At 42.5% G+C, this 12322-nt stretch overlaps 1 protein-coding gene across 4 annotated transcripts in view; it reads left to right on the forward strand.

Moving 5' to 3' along the window:
- AMBRA1 (autophagy and beclin 1 regulator 1) overlaps nt 1-12322 on the forward strand; it is a 141373-nt gene that overhangs the window by 80719 nt on the left and 48332 nt on the right. For all 4 annotated transcript variants that reach the window (XM_076344549.1, XM_076344550.1, XM_076344548.1 and 1 more), the window contains one exon: nt 7077-7187. In XM_076344549.1, coding sequence (XP_076200664.1) covers nt 7077-7187 — 111 coding nt within the window. The remainder of the gene's footprint in view (nt 1-7076; nt 7188-12322) is intronic.

Consider the following 12322-nt stretch of genomic DNA (forward strand, 5'->3'; position numbering starts at 1 on the left):
CAAAACAAGCAACAATGTCTGCAGAGACTTCCTTTAACAGCTACAGCAGTTAGCTGACTGGAAGACTCCAGCCTTGACTCCCCTTCCCAGCAAGGGGCCCAAATGAGGAAGGAGAAAGCTTTTTTTTTTTTTTTTTTTTTTTTGCCCACCCACTTCCCAAACAACTTGTAAGCTGTTTCAGCCAACGAAAACAGATGTTTCTTTCTGTTTCCATAACCTTTTCCTGTCAAGCTCTTTTAATGATACAGCATCTCCACTTGCAGGAAGATTTTTCTTGACTGTCTAGCCTGATAACATTTATTTCCACCTTTGTGCTTCATGGAGCACCTCCATCTCTTTACATACCAGTCCAGTACTGTACCCAGTATCAGAATTCCAGGAGTCTCATGGTGGTCCCTAAACAAATGGGGTTTTGCTGTTTAAAATGTGTATGCATGTGTGCCATTACATAGTATAAAGCAACCAATATAGTGGAGCCTTCCCACAGAACTTCCCATCCACTGCAGCTAAAAGCATCATAAATGACAAATGAGAAAACAAACAGCTGAGCCTAAACAGTCCTTGTTCATAAAGATTTTCTTATAAAGAAGAAAATTGCACTTACCGGCTTCATTTGAGTTGTACAAATGTAAGAGCACCACTAAGACTTGCAGCTCTGCTTCTTTTGCAAGCAGGATTTGAGGCTTCAGTTCTCTGGTGAATTGTACTTACTACCCTGCAAGAACGAACTTTTAAACTATGCAAAATATCCTCTGAAGCATAAGCTAAATAATTATATATCAGTAGCAAGATACAACTATTACTTTCTGTTCCATTGCCAAAGTCAGGCTCTCACTTGTCTCTTTCATCCCTTCTCCTTTCCAGCAGTTGTTGAGCAGTTATGTAGCTCTCCACTCATCACTAAGGTGAGGCGTGAGTAAGACACTCTATGCCCACGGTTCAGATGGTATTTGTTTACCTTTTTTTTTTTTTTGATGGCATGAGAGATTATGAATCTTATGGATGAAAAATAGTATGCAAAAATTGTTTTAAATCCTGACAGACTTTCGTTGTGGCAAGGCTGTACTTGAGGTGATGATTGGTAGTGATTTAGGAGGTAGAAAGAAGGAATTTCTTCCAATTTATTTGATTGGGTTTTTTTCTATTCAGCAGTGCATATCTGATATTGGATGGTTGCAGAAAGTTCTTGGCAAGTTGGAGACTTTAGGCCATGATCTGTCACTAACAGTAGCTGAGAGGGTTGAGGTAGCTACAGCAAGGAAATGAAACTGCTTGTTCCTTATTGGTCACCCTGAGTAGGATGAGGACTTCCTGAACAGTGACATTTGCTTGCTCCAATGTGTATATGCAAAAGCTGTAAGATACCTTATTTGTCACCGAGGGGAGTATAGGGTTTTCCTCATCAGAGAGGTTCTATGTGAATATTGCTGGCTCAACTCTTGCTGGTTCTGGAAACTCCCCATGCTGTTTCATATCTGATTTTCCAACTTCCATGTGTAGCAGGGTGACATGAGCAGGGGCATTTCTATGGGGTGAACAACAACAGAAAAGCGGGAATTCTCTTTCTTAAGGAGAAAAATTATCGGCTTGCTTGGTGAAGTGCAAACAATTCAGAGAAGAGGGGAATGCATTTGAAAAGGACCTTAACCTCTTCTGATTTCCCTGAGGGAAAACTGGACCCTACCATCAAAGACAAACGCTTCCCAGATGCATTTCTGTATTAATTGTTATATGATCAGACAAAGAAAGATCTTTAACGTCAGGAAGGTAAGATGTCAAGGAGCCATCATGACTGTACTGGGGATGGAGGCTTTGGGCAGGGCATCTGTTCATTTATTGTTTGTGTTTCTTGCAAAAAAACTGATTTCCTTTTGAAGTCTGAAACTTGTGGCTGGAAAATTCCCTTTCCTATATGTTGCTTGCATTGTTCACAATGTGAGTGAAACCCTTGGGCACTTGACTGACCTCCTATTAGGATGCTCATCTTCACTACCTGCACCTGAGGCCTGCTCAAATTCCCATAGTTGATAGGACTGTGGAACTCGGCATGTTAAGCATTGCCCCTTTTAAAAGGAAATTTTGTAATAGGAATGAGCATGAATGGGAAATTGCATTTCTTCTTATTTTGTACATCTGGGGTAAAGGAAAAATAATAGCCTTTTGAAGGGTTCAGCCTTCAGAGAGCATAGACCTCTTTGGGGCTTTCTCAGTTAACATCAAATCTAAGATCCCTTCAGTGCTTAGCATGTGCCGAGCTACCCTTAGTAACATTTTGTGCATCGATTCATGAAAATTGTTTTACTTCCTATTTACAGCTTGCTGGTACATTGAAAAACAAGCAAAATGAATCCTTGAAAATACCAGGTTGCTATGTGTACTGTTTTGACAGCATTAGCACAGTTTTAGATAGTTAGCTCGGCCACTTCAAAGGCAGTATCTTCATGGTATCCTGGAACAGATATTTGCTGGGACTTGTCAAATTCATATTCAGGATTTAATATATTTACTGTGATCAAAGGTAGTCCCCAAAACCAGGCTGCCCCATAAAATACTTTAGGATCGGAGATGCACAAGAGCTGGTTACATCTCCACTAGGCTTCAGGGATCAGTAGTCACATTTCAGCCGAATTCAAATTGCTTCAGAACTGGTTGAGAGAATCTGGTGTATTCTTGCAGCAAAGAGCTTTATCCTTGGTTTGTCAAATAGATTTGTCCTGTGTTTTGGGCTTCCTGGAGCCTGGATTATAGTAAATGTAAAACTTGTCAGCTGTGATAGATCCTTTCTTGCAAGTGTAGGATAACCTCAGTATCATTAGCCACAGTTACAAATGGGCTTATAAAGAGGTAATTACTTTTCAAAGGTACTCATGCTTAAAGATGCAAGTACTAATCTAGGGGGAATTTTATACCAGGGCTTAATCACTGTCTCAAATTGAGTCACAAATTAGCTCAGGGACTTCTCCAGCTTCCTCAAGCTTATCCATAAGCATCTTAATAAATTTTTCTCTCACTATGAGGGGACCTGCCAGACACTAAAACCTTAAGAATAAAGGACCTAGTCTAGAAAAAAAATTGAGTTCTGGTTTCTGTTAAATACATGGGAAGGAAATTCCCATAATATGTAGATGTTCCATACTCTTGAAACTTGTACCCCAAAGCCTGTGCAGCTCTAGAGTATTAGCTCTTCCTCTGAGAGTCTGATAGTAGTAGTCTGGAAGTATCCTGCTCTTCACTGAAGGAGTGCTGGAGTGCCACGGAAGGTGGTTTTGCACTGCTTTTTTCCCTTTCAGTCTAAACTCAGACATTGGCTTGCATGGCTTGATTCATAAATGAGCAATAGCTGACTGGCAAAGGTTCATTTCTCTACATGCCAAGATGAGTTGGACCCTCTGAGGGGATTGATACTGATGGGTAAATATGTTACGTGTAGGTGGCCTATAAGAAGAGATTTGAGGATTTTTTTTTTTTAAGTCTTTGTTAAGACTTTTTTCCCCCCACTCTTTAAACTCTCTTGTCATGTGCTGAGTGGGGGTGGATGGAGATCGGGGCGGTGGGGGGAGAAGGGGGGGCTGCTGAAAGCATTTATCTTCATTTCTGCCATCACCCAGTGTTTATTACGCAGTGATAGACAGACGCAGGAAAGCTGCCAATCAAACCTACGTTCACTGCATTTCAATTGGCCTTCGCTTTGGATTTCAGCATTTTGAAATCTACATCATCTCTGCAGTAAAAGGTGGTTCTGTTCATGGGAATGACAAGCCTGAGACCCTCTGGTACCCACTGCAGTCACTTGTGATCCCATCAAACAGTGGAAGACCCAGGAATCAGGACAAACTGTCAAGTGCTTGGTGAGAACTGTTGCTTGTAAGAGCTGATCTGCTGCTGCCCACATTTAAGAAGCTGAAGTGTGTTGTTTGCCTCCATGTTGCACTAGAACTTAAGAGGCAACAGCACCTTCTTCTGCTCTCACCCAGGCTGAAACCCTGACTGGGCAAAGCCAGCTGAGGATGAGTTCTCACGCTGCACAGTGAACAAAAGCTCTGTAAGTTTTCCACCCATGGTCTCAAATCTTCCCTATCAACCAATGGAAAAAGCGAACAACAAAGGTTAGGATAGCATAGTTGTGTACTGGGGGGGTGTTTTCCTCCCTAAATTGAATGTCTGAAATGTTTGCGTGCTTTTAATCATCTTTACTGTAGGACAGTGCATGCATGCATGTGGGAGGCTTCTGGCAGGATTTGTGATAGGAATGTTATTCCACTTTGTTATATGTAGCTAGATATAATTTAATAATTACACTTCTCAATTACATAATTAGTATAAGTAGAGGTAATTACTTAATAAAAACATGTAGATCATGGATTTGCCATTAGTGTTAGGCACACTGGTTTGGAGCCTTTGAGAAATGGACCAAATCCTTCTGAACATGCACCTTTCACTCTATGAACCTTGTTCCCTGGGTCCTAATCTTTTTGATAAAGGTGTCTGTTACCTGAAGCACTAGCATTAGTTGACAGCTTTTGCTGGCTCTGAAATTTGTGCAGGGCTGTCCTGTAGATGGGGAGGTATTGCTTTTTTCCATTGTTACCTTTTCTGTGTAGGATGTGACTGCCTTTGGAGGTGAAGGGGATGTGAGGTTTAAATGAACACCATAACTAACTTGAAGGTTCTGGAGAAAGATGTGAGAAGACCAGAATCTTTACAGAAAAAAAAATCAAAAACATTTGCCAACAGCTTTTTTATGGTACTTGTAGCAGTAGGTGCAACAGTTGTATGAGCCAGATGAATTTTCTGTTTGTGGAGCAGTTGGTGATCTTGCTAGGCTTCTGTGATGGAGAGGGAACGCACGATTACTCTCCTAGGGTATGTTGTTCTCCAGTTTATATATTACTTGCTATACCTACAAAGGTTGTTCTCATTGCAAAACAGGTGATGACTTTGTAATGTTTATCTGTAGTAAGATCAATATTCTGGAATTATGTGCCCTGAGTAGTACTTCTGTTGCCTGTCTTTGCAGAGTGTTTCCTTGTCTGACTCAGTCCTGTAAGGCAGTTGCTACCTAGTTGGTGATGTTAGTTACTGTCTCCCTGCAGGAAGTCCCACTGCTTGAAATTTGTAAATTTAAAGAGACAGAAACTAGTTTTCTGTTCTCCACCTGGTGGCTGGAGACAGGACAGCAGAAGAGCTGCCCTCGTGTACCAAACCCGGGCTTCCAATGAGGAGACTTTTAAAGATGAAGCAACATAAAATTTAATTGTCCTTCTTCTGGTTGCAAAATGTAATTTCATTAATGCATTGAATCTGCTTTCTCCAGAGCATATCTTTTTGTTCAGAGGAGCCCTTTGTTTTGGGGGATATGGAGAACAAGGCCTTGGGCATATGTAAGAGCAATGGAAATTTTCTTAATTCTGCTCTCCAAGTGATATGTGCGTGTCTGACAGAGGCAGAAATGGAGACTGAGCAGACGTACGGTGGAGGTTTGTTGATTGCTGGAGGCCTGGCACAGCTGAGTACACAGTGTAAAGCTGGCTGCTCAGAAGCCTTGCTCTTGGCGTATTTCTGAGCTTTCTCCAGAACCAAAAATCAGGACTCGAGACAGCTTATTGATGGAAAGAGGACTAGCAGCAGCCTTCTTGGCACTGGTCTAGAGTTTGCTTCCCTACTTTGCCCTGCCCCACCTTGTTCTTTACTTTGCAGAGAAAACATAAACCGTGTTAGTATGTGTGTGTTTACAGGCCTTTTTTTTTTTTTTTTTTTTTTTAAACAAGCCTGAGTGTTCTGCTGGAATTTGGTAAGAAAAGTAAAAATCCAGTCACCCTAGTCTCCTCATCTTCCTCCACACCACTTTCATTTACTAGCAGTTAGCAAGCTTTTTAGCTCTCTGTGCAGGCAGCTGGCTTGCTGTGCACTGGATAGAGTTGTCAGTGATGTCTCTTCCACTATTGCTGCTGTGGCAGTAGAGTCCTGAGCCAGCCCTTCCGGGAGGGTGAAGCCACTGCCTTTTCTGTGTGCTTCCCACTGGAGACAGCGTGGAGATGCTGAAATCCAGACTGCGTAGACTCTGGAGGCTGTGCTTTTCCTCATTTGTGCTTGGGGATGATCTTGTTTTGCTCTCCCTTATCAAATTCTGTTACCTTGAGTTTCCCTGGGTGCCAGCATGTGTGTGTAGTACAAGGGCTGCATGTATATGAAGGCCTTAGAGACTGCAAATAGCGTGAGATTTTTGACTCTAGTACTATTATGGGAGAACGGTTTCTTCTCTCCACTTGTCTCCCTAGGGTTTGCATTTAATGCCTCTGAGCTTTCTCAAATGTATGCCGACTTGAGTTACCAGTAGCAGTTCCTTTCTGCCTGGAAGATTATGTTCTTTGTGCTAGTTTCTGAAGTACTCTGCTTAGCCTTCTGCTTTGGGCTGTTGCCCAAATCCTTGGGTGGTTAGCAAGGGTCATGTCATTTGCCTGGAGTCAGGGCAGTCCCTGCCTGCTGCAGGTTGGGCCACCCTGAGCAGCAAAGGGCCAGCTTGTAGGTCCTCCTTGCTAATATTTTGTTACAATCATTACTGTGTGACAAATATTGTAGGCAGCCTGTATTTTCTGAGTGGAGTTTACAGTAGTAGGAGGGATTATGTCCACAAATGTGTGTGATTTGCCAGGGCAATGCTTTTCCTTAGTATGTATTCTGGTCTGCCTTCATAGCTGTACTAGAAAATTTTGGGTCTGTGAAAATACAGCTTCGCTAGTACCAATAAGTAGAATGCATTTGCACCAAATGAATTGGTTAGGATTCCTGCCTTGTGAGTCTGGGCAAGTCTTATCTTTCATCAACTTTCTTTTCTTTCAGAAATGTGTTGCAGGGAGGTGCTTTCCTATTAATTTCCTGTGCTCTGTGGCTTATTTAGGAGGTGTTGCCATTTCTGTAAATAAGTTGGGTTTTGTTGTTGGTTTTTTTTTTTTTTTTAAGAATCTAGAGTTTTGCTTATAGGATTTTGAAAAGTTTTCTATGGTTTTGTCTCCCCAGCTCTTTTCTGGATAATCTTCTGGAGGTTAAATTGCTAATTATTTCCCCCTTTTCTGTAGGCGCTGTGATTGGGGATGGACAGTCAGCTGTGGCCAGCAACATCGCCAACACAACCTACCGGCTCCAGTGGTGGGACTTCACTAAATTTGATCTGCCTGAAATCAGCAATGGTAAGCTGGAAAGGACACCAGTACTTTCTTTTAAGTCTGCACCAACCAGAGCTACCATAAGCTCTAGGATCTTCCAAAGGTAGCTGTATGTTGCAGTCCTTGGGTTGCTTGATTGTCTTGTTGCATTGGGAACTGTAAAATGCTGAGCCTTTTAAGAAAGTTGACTAAAAGCATGCAGAGCTGTTCCTGTTCTGTCTAGCTTGTATATTCTTGCTATCAGCAAATCCATGCATAAATGGGGCTTTTTTGTGAGCATTCTCATGGGAATATACAATCCTCTTAGAAGAATTCTGTATCCAATCTCCTCATTCTTTTACCAACAAGTTTCTAGAGGGATATTGTCTTTATACCTTTATATTAGAACCTGCTAATAAATTGGGTCTGAATTCTCCGAGTTAGTGACATTAGTGTGGGTTAAAGTGCTGCAATACATTTTGGGAATGGGGGCTCTGGTCTGTTGCTTACTACAGTGTTGCAAGCCAGGGGAAGTAAACGTAGCTTCTAGCTATTTGCAAAAGCAGTGATTCGTCCCATATCTCAGGTGAAAGCTGCTTCTAGGTCAAGAATATGAATAATATTGCCTATTTATTTATTTATTCTCTCCTTCCCTTTGTGAAAATTAGACCATACTTTTACATATGTTCTATGGCATAAGCTAGCTCTTGCACTGGAAGAGACTTCCTTATGCAGGCACAAGAATGTTTGATGCTCGTGGTCAGCATCAAGGAATGACTTTTGGGGGGCTAAAACTAACTTGACTAGAAAGGCTATTTTTAACCCAGAATGGTATACTCGTATAACTTGCTGTACAGCTGCAGAAATATTTGTGGCAGCCTGGGATGAAAATAAGCGGTGGATATTCATGAAAGTTTGTACAATGATTTTTAGCTTAGGCCATCTCTGTGCATATGTGAAATTCATTGCTTGACTTCTCAGCAAAACCAGATTGGGTTCTGCTTTAAGGGACTGACTTCTTTTTAGGGAGACCAGAGATTCTGTTTTCAGGAAGACTCTTGCTGTCACAGGTAGCCACTGAAATGAATTAAGAAAAAGTTTCTCTCAGTCCCAGCCCTGTCTGTTCTGCAATTCTAGAAATTATATATCTGACAAGAGAGGTCTCGGGGGGGGTACTGTCCTATTGCTTAAAGAACCCACAAAAGGAGCACATGTAGTGACACCACAGCAGCAGAGATGTGGGGAATTGAAATTATAGAGTCACAGAATGGTTTGGGTTGGACCTTTAAAGATCATCTAGTCCACCCCGGCCCCCACCGTGGGCAGGGACGTCTTTCAATAGATCAGGTTGCTCAAAGCTCCGTCCAATCTGACCTTGAACACTTGCAATGATGAGGCATCCACAACTTCTCTGGACAACCTGTATGGGGCCATTTACCAGTCCCTGGGAAATCGGAGGAGCTGGGGGAAAGCCACCAGTAGCCCATCCCACTACGAAAAGCTGTCTTACTTTATCTCTAGGGACGACACAGTATCTGGTGTTTCTGTCTTATCTCCTTCCTTCACATTGTATAGAATATTGTGGTGTGATATTTATAGCCTGGTGGGAAATAAAAACCCTGCTTCCAGACAGTAGCCCTCGACATTGCAAAGGGGGAAGATGCTTTATATTTTGTCCTGGAGAACCATTCTGTCTCTTGGGAAGGAGCACACAGTGTCATCTTGAAAGTAGAATACTGTGTTGAACTCGTGTGCCACTGCTTGTTAAGTGCCAAACTTTGTAGTACTAGTGTAAGGTTGTAGGCTGAGGATCAGTGCTCAAGGCGAAGTTTTGCCACGCGGTGGCAATGCTTTCCGTGGTCCAGTCAGACTCTGGAACAGAATAACGATGAAGTCAGAGGGGGAAGCATCTTGCTGCTGACTTAAATTCTTTGGGACTTCTCTGCAAGCTTGTCAAGTATTTGAAGAGTGCTACAGCTGCTAATAGCTTTTTTTTGGGGGGGGGGCTCATCTGGCTGCTGAGGAGAAGGCTGCTGATTTTAAAAAAAAAAAAAGCATAAGTTTTTTTTACAATTTATGGAATCCCATAGAAAAGAAGAACCATCTGCTCCTCAAGACATCAATATTTCAATCTTATCTCTCTCCCCTACCAGGACACTTCCATTCTGAAATAGCTTCCAGTTAGCTGGAAATTGGGCTATGGTTTCTGTTGTCATTGTGCCCTCCTTGCAGGTGGGGTTCCTGCTACAAGCCCATCCCCAGCCCTTTTGACTCCCCACTTTGTGCTTGGTAGTACTTGGCTTGTCCATCTTTATTTATTACCATTTGGAAATGTTCAGTTTTACTCTGCTTCTTCCTTTTTACATTCTGAGCCCAACTCTGGCATTTCTAGGTTGTTAGCCATATCTCCCTCTGCCAAGGTCTAGTAGGGATGTATGAAGTCGTAGCCGTTGTGCTCATCCTACAACAGGTATTTGCCAAGCTTGACTAGGCACAGAACAAAGGCAAGCTGCAAGTTTGACAAGGTGCACAAATTTGTAGAGATACTGTGAAGCTGAATGTGTAACAGTGGAATGGTGGGTTGGAGGAGTTTTTTCTGACCCTTCACGATGTTGGAAATAAACTATTTTCCCAGTAAAGCATGTGACCTCAATAGCTCCTTTTTTTCCCATCATTTGCTATAAATCAGAGGTGGTCATGTGAGAGAGTCTGCTTACACAGAGAGGACTATTGCACTTTCTGGGACTGACTTGAGCCACAAGTGGTTTGGGAGTTCAGGCAGATGAAATGATGCAGCTGAAGTTTGGGACTGCCTGCCAGCTCCACTCTCCATCAAAGAAATGACTCTGTGGCCAACCTCCATCTCCGAGCAGCTCTTCTTCCTGTTACAATTAAACAAAGAAAAGATAGTTTGGAAGTAGGATGTTTTCCACTGAAGCGGATGCATCTGAGCAAGTGACAGCAGCATGATTAGCACAGTCCTGTGATCTCAGTGGCTGGGGCCCAGCACCCTTCAGAGCCCTGGGCTCAGGACTCGCCTCTGCAGCAGCGACCTCGTTAACACTCAATCCAGCAAGCACATGAAAGAGGACTCCAGTGGTCTTGGGGAAATGCTTTGCAGGGACTTGTGGGATTTTAGTCTCTGCCCTGTCTTTCTCTATTAATTGCAAAATGGAAAAAGATGGCTTCAGATTTCTTCTCTCCTTTTGCCAGTTTTGCTTTTAATAACTCTGAAATGAACATGACCCGGTCTTAAACTGTAATTGTCAGTCATATCAGCTTTGGGGTGGGGAATTTATTTGGCAGCAGAGACAAGCTATCTCCAGCATTTATTTAATATTCTTCTAGTAAGTGTTGCAGATCCTTAAAATTTCCCACAGCTAACAGGTAAGTATTGAATCGGTGAACAGTGCAGAATATAGCCTTTCCACAGATAAAATATTTGAAGGTTTTGTCTCTTGTTTATATCTCTTGAATATAGTTTCTCTCATGCTACTCACTGCTCGTTATTTCATTTTCTAGCCATTGTGGCTGAACTGGTCTAGTTCTTCCACATTTAGTCACGCGTCAGGAATTTGTCCTGTTCTAACATTGGCTGTGAGTTGAGGAAGGTGATTTGATCAATACTTAGTGATCCACAGTGGGATGCAGAAGAACTTAAAAGAAGAGAAGGAAAAAAAAAAAGCATACTAAACAACATATAAATAGGAGCAGCTGTTAAGAAAGTGTCATCCTTAAGGGTGGCTAGAAGCGGGTGGTGCACCCAGCACCTTTCCTTTGGCAAACAGTGCTGTTGCTGCTGGCGTTCCAGGCCTTCCCCAGCTTTAAGCATAATCATGCTGTAGGTGTAGGCGCTCCAAGTTGGCACAACAGCTTGATTAATTTGTTCTCTGATGTTGCTTTTGATCTGTTCTGTCAGCTCGGTGGCTGCATTAACAACAAAAGAAAACAAGAGATGAAAGGGCAGCCTTTGTTGTAAATGGTTTTCCAAAAATAGCAATTTTTTTCCCTAGAATCTTCTATATTGGCTTTATTTTCATAGATCAGGCCTCAGGCTCAAACAAATCAAATAGCCCGTGGCTTTGTCAAATGCATGGGTATCTTCATCCTGCCAGCGTCTTGGGAATCTCTTAGATGCTGTTCCTTAAAATGAAACCTTGCTGAGATCTCCACCTCTCACATTTAGACTTTTTCTGTTGGCACAGTAGGCTCTCTTGGTTCTAGGTGTAAGTGCTACCTGAGTCCCTCAGCCTTTGTAAATGAGGGAAAAGCAAAGAACCACAATGCCAGCATGAATCAGATCTTGAAAGACTGAAATAAAGGGCGCTCTTTCTTGTTCAGCGCAACTTGCATCTGTGATGTTTTATGTTCCAGGCACACATTAAGGGGGAAAGATAGTTCACTTCTGGCAGGGGAGCTCACATCTGTTTTGCTAAGAGGCATTCACCGTATCCAACAAACTTTAGAAAGAACAAGACATGCAGTCATGTTGGCCATCATTGTGGACTGCTCACCAAAAACTTCTGTGCTGGAGGGGTGGGTGGAAAAAAAAAAAAGGAAAACCTGTGTGGATAGAAAATGAGTGATCATGTGCTATGTGATAAAGAGACTCTTGGTGAGTGGTGATCCAAACCCAACATTGTTTTAAAAAGACATATAGTAAATGCTAGATGAGGAAGAGGATTAGAGACCTGGAAAGGAGAAAAAAAGTCATGGAACTGCAAGGATATGTACAAGTGTTGTGGTTTAACCTCAGTTGGCAACTGAGCACCACACAGCTGCTTGCTCACTCCCCCCAGCCCCCCGGTGGGATGGGGGAGAGAATTGGAAGAGTAGAAGTGAGAAAAACTCATGGGTTGAGATAAAAATGGTTTAATAATTGAAATATAATAATAATAATGTAGTAATAATAATAATACACAAAGCAAGTGATGAACAGTGCAGTTGCTCACCACCCGCTGACTGATGTCCAGGCAGCCTCTAAGCAGCGGCCCCCCCAGCCAGCTTTCCCCCAGTTTATGTACTGAGTCACATGGTATGGAATGTCCCTTTGGCCAGTTTGGCTGTGCCCCCTCCCAGCTTCTTGTGCACCTGCAGCCTTCTCAGTTGGTAGAGCATGGGAAACTGAAAAGTCCTTGGCTAGTGTAAGCGCTACCTAGCAACAACTAAAACATGGGTGC

Source organism: Aptenodytes patagonicus, chromosome 7, assembly GCF_965638725.1.
Source record: "Aptenodytes patagonicus chromosome 7, bAptPat1.pri.cur, whole genome shotgun sequence".
NCBI classification, from domain to species: Eukaryota; Metazoa; Chordata; class Aves; order Sphenisciformes; family Spheniscidae; genus Aptenodytes; species Aptenodytes patagonicus.